The sequence below is a fragment of the Vidua macroura genome, unplaced genomic scaffold (genome assembly GCF_024509145.1).
Source record: "Vidua macroura isolate BioBank_ID:100142 unplaced genomic scaffold, ASM2450914v1 whyUn_scaffold_254, whole genome shotgun sequence".
Taxonomy (NCBI): Eukaryota; Metazoa; Chordata; class Aves; order Passeriformes; family Viduidae; genus Vidua; species Vidua macroura.
Window position 1 is genome coordinate 1 of NW_026530616.1, and position 15,853 is coordinate 15,853.

Below are 15,853 nucleotides of genomic sequence, written 5' to 3' on the forward strand. Positions count from 1 at the left end.
ACCCCAAAATTCCCTTTCTTCCCCCTCAAAATTCCCGATTTTTTTTCCCGCCAGAATTCCCAATTTTTCCCGCCCTAAAATTCCCAATTTTCCCCCCCAAATTTCCCCCCCGGGACCCCACGAATCGCTCACCAGTGTCCCGTTAATCGTTAATTGATCGTTAATCGATCGTTAATTGATCATTAATCATTAATTAAGCACTAATTAATCATTGACCGGCGGCACAAAAGGAGCGGGGGGAGGGGCGCCCCTCCCCCACCGCGATAAGCGGCGCCTTGATAAGGGGGGGGGAGGGGCGGCAGCAAGGACGGGAGACCCCTCCCCCCTCCAGGTGTGACCCCCAGGTGTCCCCTCCCCCCCCCCAGGTGTCCCCAGGTGTGTCCAGGTGTCCCCTCCCCCCTCCAGGTGTGACCCCCAGGTGTCCCCTCCCCCTCTCAGGTGTCCCCAGGTGTCCCCCCAGGTGTCCCCATTTGTGTCCAGGTGTCCCCTCACCTGTCTCAGGTGTCCCCTCCCCCTCTCAAGTGTCCCTCAGGTGTCCCCAGGTGTGCCCAGGTGTCCCCTCCCCCCCCAGGTGTCCCCCAGGTGTCCCCAGGTGTGCCCAGGTGTTCCCTCCCCCCCCCAAGGTACCCCCAGGTGTCCCCTCACCTGTCTCAGGTGTCCCCCAGGTGTGTCCAGGTGTCCCCTCCCCCTCTCAGGTGTCCCCTCCCCCTCTCAGGTGTCCCCTCCCCCTCTCAAGTGTCCCTCAGGTGTCCCCAGGTGTGCCCAGGTGTCCCCTCCCCCTCTCAGGTGTCCCCCCCAGGTATCCCCCAGGTGTCCCCTCCCCTTCTCAAGTGTCCCCCAGGTGTCCCCAGGTGTGTCCAGGTGTCCACTCCCCCCCCAGGTATCCCCCAGGTGTCCCCTCACCTGTCTCAGCTGTTCCCAGGTGTACCCAGGTGTCCCCTCCCCCTCAGGTGTCCCCCCCCAGGTATCCCTCAGGTGTCCCCTCCCCCTCTCAAGTGTCCCCCAGGTGTGTCCAGGTGTGCCCAGGTGTGTCCAGGTGTCCCCTCCCCCCCCAGGTGTCCCCCCAGGTGTCCCCTCACCTGTCTCAGGTGTCCCCTCCCTCCTCAGGTACCCCCAGGTGTCCCCCTCTCAAGTGTCCCTCAGGTGTCCCCCCAGGTGTGTCCAGGTGTCCCCTCCATCCTCAGGTGTCCCCTCCCCCCCCTCAGGTGTCCCCTCCCCCCCCTCAGGTGTGACCCCCCCCAGGTGTCCCCGCCCCTCCCCTCCAGGTGTGCCCAGGTGGGGGTCACCTTGGGGCGGCTCCCCCGGGGCTTTAAAAGGGGAACTGGGAGAGAACTGGGAGAGAACTGGGAGAGACTGGGAGGGACTGGGAGAGACTGGGACGGAGCCATGGGCAAGGAGGTGAGAGGGAGAGGGAGGGGAGAGGGACCGGGAGGATCGGGGGGAGAGGGAGAGGGGAGGGGAGGAAGAAGAGGGATGGAGGGAGATGGAGGAAGGAGAGAGAGGGAGGGAGGAATGGAAGGAGGGAGGGAGGAAGAAGAGGGATGGAGGGAGATGGAGGAAGGAGAGAGGAGGATCGAGGGGAGATGGAGCAGGGAGAGATGGGGATGGAGGAGGGAGGGGAGAGAGGGACGGGAGAGATGGAGGGGGGTGGGGAGAGGGAGAGGGAGGGACGAGAGGAGAGAGGGAGGGAGAGGAGGGATGGAGGAAGGAGAGAGGGAGGAGAGATGGAGGAGGGAGAGGGGATGGAGGAGGATTGAGGGGAGATGGAGCAGGGAAGAGGAGAGATGGAAGGGAGGAGGGAGGGAAGGAGACGTGGAGAGATGGAGGAGGGAGGGAGAGGGATGGAGAGGGGAGGAGTGAGGGGAGAGGGGAGATGGAGCAGGGAGAGATGGGGACGGAGGGAGGGAGGAGGGAGGGGAGAGAGGGACGGGAGAGGTGGAGGGGGGTGGGGAGAGGAGAGGGAGGGAGGGACGAGAGGAGAGAGGGAGGAAGAGGAGGGATGGAGGAAGGAGAGAGGGGAGATGGAGGAGAGAGAGATGGAGAGGGGAGATGGGAGGGAGGGAGGGGAGGGAGGAATGAGGGGAGAGAGGGACGGGAGGAGGGAGAGGGATGGAAGGAGAGATGGAGGGATGAGAGGAGAGAGGGAGGGAGGAATGGGAGGAGGGAGGGAGATGGAGGGGATGGAGGAGGGAGAGAGGGAGGGGATGGAAGGGGAGAGGGAGGGAGGAGGGTTGAGGGGAGAGGGAGAGATGGGGGATGGAGGGAGGGAGGAGTGAGGGGAGAGAGGGATGCGAGGAGGGAGGGGGGTGGGGAGAGATGGAGGAGGGAGAGAGGAAAGGAGGAGAGAGGGAGGGGGTGAGGGGAGGGAGGGGCATGGAGGAAGGAGAGAGGGAGAGGGAGAGGGAGGGAGGAGGAAGAGTAAGGGAGGAGAGATGGAGGAGAGAGGGAGAGGGATGGAGGAAGGAGGGAGAGGGAGGGGAGGAGGATTGAGGGGAGATGGAGGAGAGAGGGAGGCAGGAGTGGAAGGAGGGGAGAGGGAGGAGGGAGGGAGAGAGGGAGGGAGGAGGATTGAGGGGAGAGGGAGGAGAGAGGGAGAGGAAGGGAGGAGAGAGGGATGGAGGAAGGAGAGAGGGAGGGGAGGAGGATTGAGGGGAGATGGAGGAGAGAGGGAGGCAGGAATGGAAGGAGGGAGAGGGAGGAGGGAAGGAGAGAGGGAGGGAGGAGGATTGAGGGGAGATGGAGGAGAGAGGGAGAGGAAGGGAGGAGAGAGGGATGGAGGAAGGAGAGAGGGAGAGGGAGGGAGGAGGATCGAGGGGAGAGGGAGGAGAGAGGGAGGCAGGAGTGGAAGGAGGGAGAGGGAGGAGGGAGGGAGAGAGGGAGGGAGGAGGATTGAGGGGAGAGGGAGGAGGGAGAGATGGGGGAAGGGAGAGGAAGGGAGGAGGGATGGAGGAGAGAGGGATGGAGGAAGGAGAGAGGGAGGGAGGAGAGAGGGAGAGGGATGGAGGAGGGAGAGGAAGGGAGGAATGAGAGGAGAGAGGGGGGAGGGAGGGAGGAAGAAGAGGGATGGAGGGGGGTGGGGGAGGGAGGGGAGAGGGGAGATGGAGGGGGAGGGGCGGAGGAGGATGGGGGGAGATGGAGGAAGAGGAGGGGGGAGGGGAGGCGGAGGAAGAAAGGAGAGATGGAGGGGAGGGGGAGGGGCGGAGGAGGAGGAGGATGGGGGAGATGGCGAAGCCCCGCCCCCCCGTCTGACCCCGCCCCCCCGCAGAGTTTCGAGCTCCGCCCCTCCCCCCTGGGGCGGGGCCGGCGGAAGCAGCGGGAGAGGCTGGAGGAGATGAAACAGGAGCTGGAACTGGTTGTACTGGTTTATACTGGTTTGGGGTTACTGGTTTGTACTGGGAGAGACTGGGAGCGACTGGGATGGACTGGGATGGACTGGGGGGGACTGGGAGGGACTGGGAGGGAACTGGGAGAGACTGGGAGGGACTGGGAGGGACTGGGAGGGAACTGGGAGGGACTGGGATAAACTGGGATGGACTGGGAGGGGATTGGGGGGGACTGGGAGGGAACTTGGAGGGAACTGGGATGGACTGGGATGGACTGGGAGGGGATAGGGGTTACTGGGAGGGAACTGGGATGGACTGGGAAGGAACTGGGAGAGACTGGGAGGGACTGGGAGGGACTGGGAGGGAACTGGGAGGGAACTGGGATAAACTGGGATGGACTGGGAGGGGATAGGGGTTACTGGGAGGGAACTGGGATGGACTGGGAGGGACTGGGAGGGACTGGTTTGTACTGGGAGCGACTGGAAGGGAACTGGGGGGGACTGGGATGGACTGGTTTATACTGGGAGCGACTGGGAGCGACTGGGAGGGACTGGGGGGAACTGGGGGGGACTGGGAGGGGTTTAGGGGTTACTGGTTTGTACTGGTTTATACTGGTTTGTACTGGTTTGGGGTTGGCGGCACTGGGAGGGTCACTGGTCTGTACTGGTTTGTACTGGGAGGGTCACTGGGGGGCTGTGCCGGGGTTACTGGTCCGTACTGGTTTATACTGGTCCATACTGGTGCCTGCAGGACGATCACAAACTGGACGTGAAGGAGCTCGAGCTCAAATACAGCACGAGCGCCACCAAGGTGAGAGTGACCACTGAGTGACCCTGAGTGACCCTGAGTGACCACTGAGTGACCACTGAGTGACCACTGAGTGACCCCTGAGTGACCCCTGAGTGACCACTGAGTGACCACTGAGTGACCGCTGAGTGACCACTGAGTGACCCTGAGTGACCACTGAGTGACCACTGAGTGACCCCTGACCCCTGAGTGACCCCTGAGTGACCACTGAGTGACCACTCTGAGTGACCCTGAGTGACCACTGACCCCTGAGTGACCCTGAGTGACCACTGAGTGACCCCTGAGTGACCCTGAGTGACCCTGAGTGACCACTGAGTGACCACTGAGTGACCCTGAGTGACCACTGAGTGACCACTCTGTCCCGCAGGGTCTGTCCGAAGCAGCAGCGGCCGAGCGGCTCCTGCGGGACGGGCCCAACGCCCTCACTGACCCCAATGACCACTGACTGACCACTGAGTGACCATTGACCATTCACTGACCACTGAGTGACCACTGACCACTGAGTGACCACTGAGTGACCGCTCTGTCCGCAGGGTCTGTCGGAGGCGGCGGCGGCCGAGCGGCTCCTGCGGGACGGGCCCAACGCCCTCCCTGACCACTGACTGACCACTGAGTGACCACTGACCACTGACTGCCCACTGAGTGACCACTGACTGACTATTGACCATTCACTGCCCACTGAGTGACCACTGAGTGACCGCTCTGTCCGCAGGGTCTGTCGGAGGCGGCGGCGGCCGAGCGGCTCCTGCGGGACGGGCCCAACGCCCTCACTGACCCCACTGACCACTGACTGACTATTGACCATTCACTGACCACTGACTGACCACTGAGTGACCACTGAGTGACCACTCTGTGTCCGCAGGGTCTGTCGGGGGCGGCGGCGGCCGAGCGGCTCCTGCGGGACGGGCCGAACGCCCTCACTGACCCCACTGACCACTGACTGACCACTGACCACTCACTGACCATTCACTGACCACTGACTGCCCACTGAGTGACCACTGCCCACTGACTGCCCACTGAGTGACCACTGACCACTGAGTGACCACTGACCACTGAGTGACCACTGAGTGACCCCTGAGTGACCACTGAGTGACCGCTCTGTCTGCAGGGTCTGTCGGAGGCGGCGGCGGCTGAGCGGCTCCTGCGGGACGGGCCGAACGCCCTCACTGACCCCAATGACCACTGACTGACCACTGACCACTGACTGACCACTGCCCACTGAGTGACCACTGAGTGACCACTGAGTGACCGCTCTGTCCGCAGGGTCTGTCGGAGGCGGCGGCGGGCCGAGCGGCTCCTGCGGGACGGGCCCAACGCCCTCCCTGACCCCACTGACCATTCACTGACCACTGACCATTGACTGCCCACTGACTGACCACTGCCCACTGACTGACCACTGAGTGACCACTGAGTGACCGCTCTGTCCGCAGGGTCTGTCGGAGGCGGCGGCGGCCGAGCGGCTCCTGCGGGACGGGCCCAACGCGCTGCGGCCGCCGCGGGGCACGCCGGGGCTCGTGCGCTTCGGGCGGCAGCTGGCCGGGGGCCTGCAGTGCCTCATGTGGGTGGCCGCGGGCATCTGCCTGATCGCCTACGGCGTGCAGCGCGGGCAGGGCCAGCGCGGCGGCTCCGACGACGTGAGTGCACCTGGGCACACCTGGGATACACCTGGGATACACCTGGGATACACCTGGGTACAGCTGGGGGCACCTGGGGGTACATAGGGACACACCTGGGCACACCTGGCCGTGATCTGCCTGATCGCCTACGGCGTGCAGCGCGGGCAGGGCCAGCGCGGCGGCTCCGACGACGTGAGTGCACCTGGGCACACCTGGGGGCACCTGGGCACACCTGAGATACACCTGGGATACATAGGGACACACCTGGGCACACACCTGGGCACACCTGGGGCACCTGGGATACATAGGGATACATCTGGGCACACCTGGGCACACCTGGGATACACCTGAGATACACCTGGGTACAGCTGGGGGCACCTGGGGGTACATAGGGACACACCTGGGCACACCTGGCCGTGATCTGCCTGATCGCCTACGGCGTGCAGCGCGGGCAGGGAGAGCGCGGCGGCTCCGACGACGTGAGTGCACCTGGGCACACCTGGGCACACCTGGGATACACCTGGGATACACCTGGGGCACCTGGGATACACCTGGGGGTACATAGGAACACACCTGGGCACACCTGGGTTCAGCTGGGATACACCTGGGCACACCTGGCTACAGCTGGGATACATAGGGACACACCTGGGCACACCTGGGCACACCTGGGATACACCTGGGCACACCTGGGGGTACATAGGGACACACCTGGGCACACACCTGGGCACACCTGGGCACACCTGGGATACACCTGGGGGCACCTGAGATACACCTGGGTACAGCTGGGGGCAGTTATAGCACACCTGGGCACACCTGGGATACACCTGGGATACACCTGAGATACACCTGGGCACACCTGGGTACAGCTGGGTACACCTGGGGGCAGTTATAGCACACCTGGGCACACCTGGGGCGGGTGTAGCACACCTGGGCACACCCGGGGCAGTTACAGCACACCTGGGGCAGTTATAGCACACCTGGGCACACCTGGGGCGGGTGTAGCACACCTGGGCATACCTGGGATACACCTGGGATATACCTGGCGGCAGGTATAGCACACCTGGGCACACCCCGGGCAGTTATAGCACACCTGGGGCAGTTATAGCACACCTGGGGCAGGTATAGCACACCTGGGCACGCCTGGGCACGCCCGGGCGCTCACCTGGCCTCACCTGTGCGCAGCTGTACCTGGCCGTGGCCCTCATGGCCGTCGTGGTGGTCACCGGCTGCTTCGGCTACTACCAGGAGTTCAAGAGCACCAACATCATCGCCAGCTTCCGCAACCTGGTCCCGCAGGTGAGCGCACCTGGGCACACCTGGGCGCACCTGGGCATGCACCTGGGCATGCACCTGGGCACACCTGAGCACACCTGGGCACACCTGGGCACGCACCAGGCACACCTGGGCATGAACCTGGGCATACCTGGGCACACCTGAGCACACCTGGGCACACCTGGGCACGCACCAGGCACACCTGGGCATGAACCTGGGCACACCTGGGCACACCTGGGGCTGCATTCACACCTGGGGTGCCACCCGCACACCTGGGGGACCTCATTTGCATACCTGGGTCCTCAATCTCTCACCTGGGGGGCCTCATTTCCGTACCTGGGTTCTCATTTGCATACGTGGGTGCCTCATTTGCATACCTGAGGGCCTCATTTGCATACCTGAGTCCTCAATCTCTCACCTGGGGGCCTCATTTCCGTACCTGTGTGCCTTATTTGCATACCTGAGGGCTTCATTTGCATACCTGGCTCCTCATTTGCATACCTGTGTGCCTCATTTGCATACCTGGCTCCTCATTTGCATACCCGTGTGCTCCATTTGCATACCTGTGTGCCTCATTTCCGTACCTGGCTCCTCATTTCTGTACCTGTGAGCTCCATTTGCATACCTGGCTCCTCATTTGCGTACGTGTGTGCCTCATTTGCATACCTGGCTCCTCATTTGCGTACCTGTGTGCCTCATTTGCATACCCGTGTGCCTCATTTGCATACCCGTGTGCCTCATTTGCATACCTGGCTCCTCATTTGCGTACCTGTGTGCCTCATTTGCATACCTGAGGGCTTCATTTGCATACCTGGCTCCTCATTTGCATACCTGTGTGCCCCATTTGCGTACCTGTGTGCCTCATTTGCATACCTGAGGGCTTCATTTGCATACCTGGCTCCTCATTTGCATACCTGTGTGCCCCATTTGTGTACCTGTGTGCCTCATTTGCATACCCGTGTGCTTCATTTGCATACCTGTGTGCCTAATTTCCGTACCTGGCTCCTCATTTCTGTACCTGTGTGCCTCATTTGCATACCTGGCTCCTCATTTGCATACCTGTGTGCCTCATTTGCATACCTGGCTCCTCATTTCTGTACCTGTGTGCTCCATTTGCATACCTGGCTCCTCATTTGCATACCTGTGTGCTTCATTTGCATACCCCGGTGCCCCATTTGCATACCTGGCTCCTCGTTTGCTTACCTGTGTGCCTCATTTGCATACCCGTGTGCCCCATTTGCATACCCGGGTGCCTCATTTGCATACCGGTGTGCCCCATTTGCATACCCGCGTGCCTCATTTGCATACCCGGGTGCCTCATTTGCATGCAGCAAGCCACGGTGGTGCGGGCGGGGCAGACGCTGCAGGTGAACGCGGCCGAGCTCGTGGTCGGGGACCTGGTGGAGATCAAAGGCGGCGACCGAGTCCCGGCCGACATCCGCGTGCTGGCAGCGCAGGGCTGCAAGGTGAGCGCACCTGGGCGCACCTGGGCGCACCTGGGCGCACCTGGGCACACCTGGGCGCACCTGGGCACACCTGGGCACACCTGGGCACACCTGGGAACACCTGGGCACACCTGGGCGCACCTGGGCGCACCTGGGGATGCACCTGGGGGGAGATGGGGGCACCTGGGTGCACCTGGGCACATCTGGGCACACCTGGGCATATCTGGGCACACCTGGGGAGAGATGGGGGCACCTGGGTGCACCTGGGCACACCTGGGGGCACCTGGGGGCACCTTGGGATGCACCTGGACACACCTGGGCATACCTGGGGGGAGATGGGGGCACCTGGGCACACCTGGGGATGCACCTGGACATACCTGGGGGGAGATGGGGGCACCTGGGCACACCTGGGGATGCACCGGGGGGAGGTGGGGGAGAGCTGGGCACACCTGGGCACACCTGGGGGGAGATGGGGGCACCTGGGGAGAGCTGGGCACACCTGAGCACACCTGGACACACACCTGGGGATGCACCTGGGCGCACCTGGAGGCTCAGGTGCGGGCGGGGCCGTGCCCAGGTGGACAACTCCTCGCTGACCGGCGAGTCGGAGCCGCAGACGCGCTCACCTGAGTGCACCCACGAGTCGCACCTGGAGACGCGCAACATCGCCTTCTTCTCCACCATGTGCCTGGAAGGTGAGCGCACCTGGGGCACCTGGGGCACCTGGGCACACACCTGGGGCACCTGGGCACACACCTGGGCACACCTGGGCACACCTGGGCACACACCTGGGGCACCTGGGCACACCTGGGACACACACCTGGGCTTACCTGGGCACACATCTGGGCACACCTGGGCACACCTGGGCACACCTGGGCACACCTGGGCACAGCTGGCATATTCCTGGCTACACCTGGGTATACTTGGGCGCACGTGAGGGGCACCTGGGCACACACCTGGGTACACCCGTGTCCCACCTGTGTCCCACCTGGGCAGACCTGGCCTCAGGGTCCCATCTGGGCACACCTGGGCACACCTGGGCACACCTGTGCCACACCTGTGTCTCACCTGTGTCCCACCTGGATACACCTGGGCACACCTGGGTCTCACCTGTGTCCCACCTGGGCACACCTAGGCACACTTGGGTTCCGCCTGTGTCCCACCTGTGTCACACCTGGGCACACCTGGGCTCACCTGGGCACACCTGTGCCACACCTGTGCCACACCTGTGTCCTACCTGTCACCGCAGGTACGGCCACGGGGCTGGTGATCAGCACAGGTGAGCGCACGGTGATCGGGCGCATCGCCAGCCTGGCCTCAGGGTCTCACCTGGGCACACCTGGGCACACCTGGGTCCCACCTGGGCACACCTGTGTCCCTCCTCTGTCACACCTGGGCACACCTGGGCACACCTGGGTCCCACCTGGGCACACCTGTGTCCCTCCTCTGTCACACCTGGGCACACCTGGGTCCCACTTTGACACACCTGTGTCCCACCTGTGTCCCACCTGGGTCCCACCTGGGCTCACCTGGGCACACCTGGGTCCCACTTTGACACACCTGGGCACACCTGGGTCCCACCTGTGTCCCACCTGGGCTCACCTGGGCACACCTGTCGCCGCAGGCACGGCCACGGGGCTGGTGATCAGCACAGGTGACCGCACGGTGATCGGGCGCATCGCCAGCCTGGCCTCAGGTGTGGAGAACGAGAAGACGCCGATCGCCGTGGAGATCGAGCACTTCGTGGACATCATCGCCGGCCTGGCCGTCTTCTTCGGCGCCACCTTCTTCGTGGTGGCCATGCTCATCGGCTACCCCTTCCTGCGCGCCATGGTCTTCTTCATGGCCATCGTGGTGGCCTACGTGCCCGAGGGGCTGCTGGCCACCGTCACGGTACGGGCAGGCGGCGCCGCGGCGCACCTGGGAACACCTGGGGACACCTGGGCACACCTGGGCGCACCTGGGGGGGTGGGACTCTCTGGAGGTGTTGAGGTCTTTATGGGTTCTACCAAAGGTTTTGAGGTCGTTATGGGTTCCACCACAGTGTGGGAGGTCTGGGAGGTGGGGACGGGTGGAGACACCTGAGGACAGGTGGGCGCACCTGGGCACACCTGGGGGGGTGGGAGTGTGTGGAGGTGTTGAGGAACATTTGAGGTCTTTATGGGTTCTACCAAAGGTTCTGGAGATCTTGAGGTCCTCATGGGTTCCACCACAGTGTGGGAGGTCAGGGGGACAGGTGGGGACAGGTAGGGATAGGTGGAGACACCTGGGAACACCTGGGCGCAGCTGGGCACACCTGGGGGGGTGGGAGTGTCTGGAGGTGTTGAGGTCTTTATGGGTTCTACCAGAGGTTTTGAGGTCCTCATGGGTGCCACCACAATGTAGGAGGTCAGGGGGACAGGTGGAGATAGGTGGAGACACCTGAGGACAGGTGGAGACACTTGGGAACAGGTGGGCGCACCTGGGAACACCTGGTGGGCTTGGAGTATGTGGAGGTGTTGAGGAACATTTGAGGTCTTTATGGGTTCTACCAAAGGTTTTGAGGTCGTTATGGGTGCCACCACAGTGTGGGAGGTCAGGGGGACAGGTGAGGACACCTGGGGACAGGTGAGGGACACCTGGCAGGTGAGGACAGGTGAAGACACCTGGGCACAGGTGAGGCCATCAGCATTTACGGAGCTCAAGGTGAAAACCTCGACGTCTTTATGGGCTCCCACCACGATTTGGTGGGACAGATAGGACAGGTGAGGGACACCTGGCAGGTGAGGACAGGTGAGGACAGGTGGGCACAGGTGAGGACAGGTGGGCACAGGTGAGGCCATCAGCATTTACGGAGCGCAAGGTGAAAACCTCGACGTCTCTATGGGCTCCCACCACAACCTGAGGTGTTCAGGTGAGGACAGGTGAGGGATACCTGGCAGGTGAGGACAGGTGGGCACAGGCAAGGACAGGTGAGGGACACCTGGGCACAGGTGAGGACACCTGGCAGGTGAGGACAGGTGGGCACAGGTGAGGACAGGTGGGCACAGGTGAGAACACCTGGGCACAGGTGAGGCCATCAGCATTTACTGAGCTCAAGGTGAAAACCTCGACGTCTCTATGGGCTCCCACCACAACCTGAGGCGTTCAGGTGAGGACAGGTGAGGACAGGTGGGACAGGTGGGCACAGGTGAGGACAGGTGGGAACAGGTGAGGACAGGTGGGACAGGTGGGCACAGGTGAGGACAGGTGGGCACAGGTGAGGACAGGTAGGCACAGGTGAGGCCATCAGCATTTACGGAGCTCAAGGTGAAAACCTCGACGTCTCTATGGGCTCCCACCACAACCTGAGGCGTTCAGGTGGGACAGACGAAGCCCCCTCACCTGTCCGGGCGTGCCCTCACCTGTCCGGGCGTGCCCTCACCTGTCCGGGCGTGCCCTCACCTGGCCAGGTGTGCCTGTCGCTGACGGCCAAGCGCCTGGCGCGCCGGAACTGCGTGGTGAAGAACCTGGAGGCCGTGGAGACGCTGGGCTCCACCTCGGTGATCTGCTCCGACAAGACCGGGACGCTCACGCAGAACCGCATGGCCGTGGCGCACCTGTGGTTCGACGGGCAGGTGCACGACGCCGACACCAGCGAGGACCAGTCGGGTGAGGGGGCGGGCACACCTGGGGGCACCTGGGGGCACCTGGGCACACCTGGGGGCACCCGGGCATGCATCTGGGACACACCTGGGCACAGTTAGAACACACCTGGGCACACCTGGGCACACACCTGGGGGCACCTGGGGGTGCCTGGGGGCACCTTGGCACACCTGGGGGCACCTGGGCACACCTGGGCACAGTTAGAACACACCTGGGCACACCTGGGGGCACCTGGGCACAGTTAGAACACACCTGGGCGCACCTGGGGACACCTGGGCACGCACCTGGGACACACCTGGGCACAGTTAGAACACACCTGGGGGCACCTGGGCACACCTGGGCACAGTTAGAACACACCTGGGACACACCTGGGGGCACCTGGGGGCACCTGGGCACACACCTGGGCACAGCTGGGGACACCTGGGTCTCACCTGGGCAAACCTGGGCTCACCTGGGAACACACCTGGCACACACCTGAGCACACCTGGGCTCACCTGGGTCTCACCTGGCACACACCTGGGCACACACCTGAGCACACCTGGCACACACCTGGGCACACCTGGGCACACCTGGGCTCACCTGGGAACACACCTGGCACACAGCTGGGCTCACCTGGGTCTCACCTGGGCTCACCTGGGCACAAACCTGGGCACACACCTGAGCACACCTGGCACACAGCTGGGCTCACCTGGGTCTCACCTGGGTCTCACCTGTGCCACCTGTGCCCAGGTGAGGCCTTCGAGCAGCGCTCGGAGTCGTGGGCGCTGCTCAGCCAGGTGATCACGCTCTGCAACCGCGCCCAGTTCAAACCCGGCCAGGAGGGCGTGCCCGTGGCACAGGTGGGACTGGGGGAACTGGGACGGACTGGGAGGGACTGGGAGCGACTGGGAGGGACTGGGGGGGAACTGGGGGGGAACTGGGAGGGACTGGGAGCGACTGGGAGGGACTGGGGGGGAACTGGGAAGGACTGGGAGGGAACTGGGAGGGAACTGGGTTATACTGGGAGGGACTGGGAGGGACTGGGAGGGAACTGGGTTATACTGGGAGGGACTGGGAGGGACTGGGAGGGAACTGGGTTATACTGGGAGGGAACTGGGAGGGACTGGGAGGGACTGGGACGGACTGGGAGGGAACTGGGAGGGACTGGGAGGGACTGGGAGGGACTGGGAGGAACTGGGAGGGAACTGGGTTATACTGGGAGGGACTGGGACGGACTGGGAGGGACTGGGAGGGAACTGGGGGGGACTGGGAGGGAACTGGGAGGGACTGGGAGGAACTGGGGGGGAACTGGGAGGGAACTGGGAGGGACTGGGAGGAACTGGGGGGGAACTGGGGGGGACTGGGAGGGACTTGAAGGGAACTGGGTTATACTGGGAGGGACTGGGAGCAACTGGGAGGGACTGGGATGGACTGGGTTATACTGGTTTACACTGGGATAGACTGGTTTATACTGGTTTATACTGGTTTATACTAGGTTAACTGGGATATGCTGGGATAGACTGGGTTATATTGGGATGTACTGGGTTATACTGGGATATACTGGTTTGGACTAGTTTGGGATTTGGGGTTACTGGTTTATACTGGTTTGTACTGGTTTGGGGTTTTTCGTTACTGGTTTGGGGTTTTTTCTTACTGGTTTTTACTGGTTTGTACTGGTTTGTACTGGTTTGGGGTTTTTCGTTACTGGTTTGTACTGGTTTGTACTGGTTTGGGATTTGGGGTTTGAGGTTACTGGTTTTTACTGGTTTATACTGGTTTGGGGTTTGGAGTTACTGGTTTATACTGGTTTGTACTGGTCTGTACTGGTTTGTACTGGTTTGGGGTTTGAGGTTACTGGTTTGTACTGGTTTGTACTGGTCTGTACTGGTTTGGGGTTTGGGGTTACTGGGAGGGACTGGGAGAGGATTTGGGGTTACTGGTTTGGGGTTTGAGGTTACTGGTTTGTACTGGTTTGTACTGGTTTGCACTGGTTTGTACTGGTTTGTACTGGTTTGTACTGGTTTGGGGTTTGAGGTTACTGGTTTGTACTGGTTTGTACTGGTTTGGGGTTTGGGGTTACTGGGAGGGACTGGGGTGGGCGTGTCCTCACCGCGGCCCCGCCCCCTCTCCCCCAGCGTGACGTCATCGGCGACGCCTCCGAGTCGGCGCTGCTCAAGTTCGCGGAAGTGACGTCAGGGCCGGTGGCGGCCGCCAGGGGGCGCTTCCCGAAGGTGGCGGAGCTGCCGTTCAACTCCAGCAACAAATTCCAGGTGAGACACGGACAGGTGAGACAGGTGAGACAGGTGAGACACGGACAGGTGAGACACGGACAGGTGAGACAGGTGGGACAGGTGAGACAGGTGAGATATGGACAGGTGAGATACAGGTGAGACACGGACAGGTGAGACAGGTGGGACAGGTGAGAGACAGTTGAGACAGGTGAGGGACAGGTGACATGGGAGAGGTGAGACAGGTGTATCTCAGGTGTATCTCAGGTCTATCAGTTGTACCCCAGGTGTATCTCAGGTGTATCTCAGGTGTACCCCAGGTGTGTCTCACCTGTCCCAGGTGTGTCTCACCTGTGTGTCTCTCACCTGCGCAGGTGTCGGTGCATGAGGCGGGCTGGGTTGTGTCTCAGGTGTATCTCAGGTGTATCAGGTGTATCAGTTGTATCTCAGGTGTGTCTCACCTGTCTCTCACCTGCGCAGGTGTCGGTGCACGAGGCGGGCTGGGTTGTATCTCAGGTGTATCTCAGGTGTATCCCAGGTGTATCTCAGGTGTATCCCAGGTGTATCAGGTGTATCTCAGGTGTACCCCAGGTGTGTCTCACCTGTCCCAGGTGTGTCTCACCTGTGTGTCTCTCACCTGCGCAGGTGTCGGTGCACGAGGCGGGCGGGGTTGTATCCCAGGTGTATCTCAGGTGTATCTCAGGTGTATCAGGTGTATCTCAGGTGTATCTCAGGTGTATCCCAGGTGTATCAGGTGTATCTCAGGTGTATCAGGTGTATCTCAGGTGTATCTCAGGTGTATCAGGTGTACCCCAGGTGTGTCTCACCTGTCTCACCTGTCTCTCACCTGCGCAGGTGTCGGTGCACGAGGCGGGCTGGGTTGTCTCTCAGGTGTATCTCAGGTGTATCTCAGGTGTATCAGGTGTATCTCAGGTGTGTCTCACCTGTCTCTCACCTGCGCAGGTGTCGGTGCACGAGGCGGGCTGGGTTGTCTCTCAGGTGTATCTCAGGTGTATCAGGTGTATCTCGGGTGTGTCTCACCTGTCTCACCTGTCTCTCACCTGCGCAGGTGTCGGTGCACGAGGCGGGCTGGGTTGTATCTCAGGTGTATCTCAGGTGTATCTCAGGTGTGTCTCACCTGTCTCACCTGTCTCTCACCTGCGCAGGTGTCGGTGCACGAGGCGGGCGGGGTTGTATCCCAGGTGTATCTCAGGTGTATCTCAGGTGTATCAGGTGTACCGCAGGTGTGTCTCACCTGTCTCACCTGTGTGTCTCTCACCTGCGCAGGTGTCGGTGCACGAGGCGGGCTCGCAGCAGCTCCTGGTGCTCAAGGGCGCCCCCGAGCGGGTCCTGGAGCGGTGCCGGGGGCACCTGCGGGGGGGGGAGGAGCTTCCCATGGACCCCGAGTGGAGGCGGAGCGTGGAGGGGGCGTGTCTGGAGCTGGGGGGGCGGGGCGAGAGGGTGCTCGGTGAGTGGGGGCGGGGCTGGGGAGGGGGAGGGGCTTGGAGGGGCGGGGGGAGGGGAAAGGGCGCGCGGCCCCTCCCCCCGCCCCCTCCGTG

The 15,853-nt window shown here is 62.4% G+C and overlaps 1 protein-coding gene across 1 annotated transcript in view; it reads left to right on the forward strand.

Annotated features, from left to right (window-relative positions):
* Window positions 1-1,386: 1,386 nt before the first annotated feature.
* The window catches only part of ATP4A (ATPase H+/K+ transporting subunit alpha), a 30,685-nt gene continuing 16,218 nt past the window's right edge, over window positions 1,387-15,853 (forward strand). The window contains exons 1-12 of the mRNA XM_053969581.1: window positions 1,387-1,398; window positions 3,266-3,352; window positions 4,074-4,133; window positions 5,561-5,764; window positions 6,929-7,042; window positions 8,350-8,484; window positions 9,041-9,158; window positions 10,088-10,356; window positions 11,895-12,093; window positions 12,817-12,926; window positions 14,202-14,336; window positions 15,582-15,762. Coding sequence (XP_053825556.1) covers window positions 1,387-1,398; window positions 3,266-3,352; window positions 4,074-4,133; window positions 5,561-5,764; window positions 6,929-7,042; window positions 8,350-8,484; window positions 9,041-9,158; window positions 10,088-10,356; window positions 11,895-12,093; window positions 12,817-12,926; window positions 14,202-14,336; window positions 15,582-15,762 — 1,624 coding nt within the window. The remainder of the gene's footprint in view (window positions 1,399-3,265; window positions 3,353-4,073; window positions 4,134-5,560; window positions 5,765-6,928; window positions 7,043-8,349; window positions 8,485-9,040; window positions 9,159-10,087; window positions 10,357-11,894; window positions 12,094-12,816; window positions 12,927-14,201; window positions 14,337-15,581; window positions 15,763-15,853) is intronic.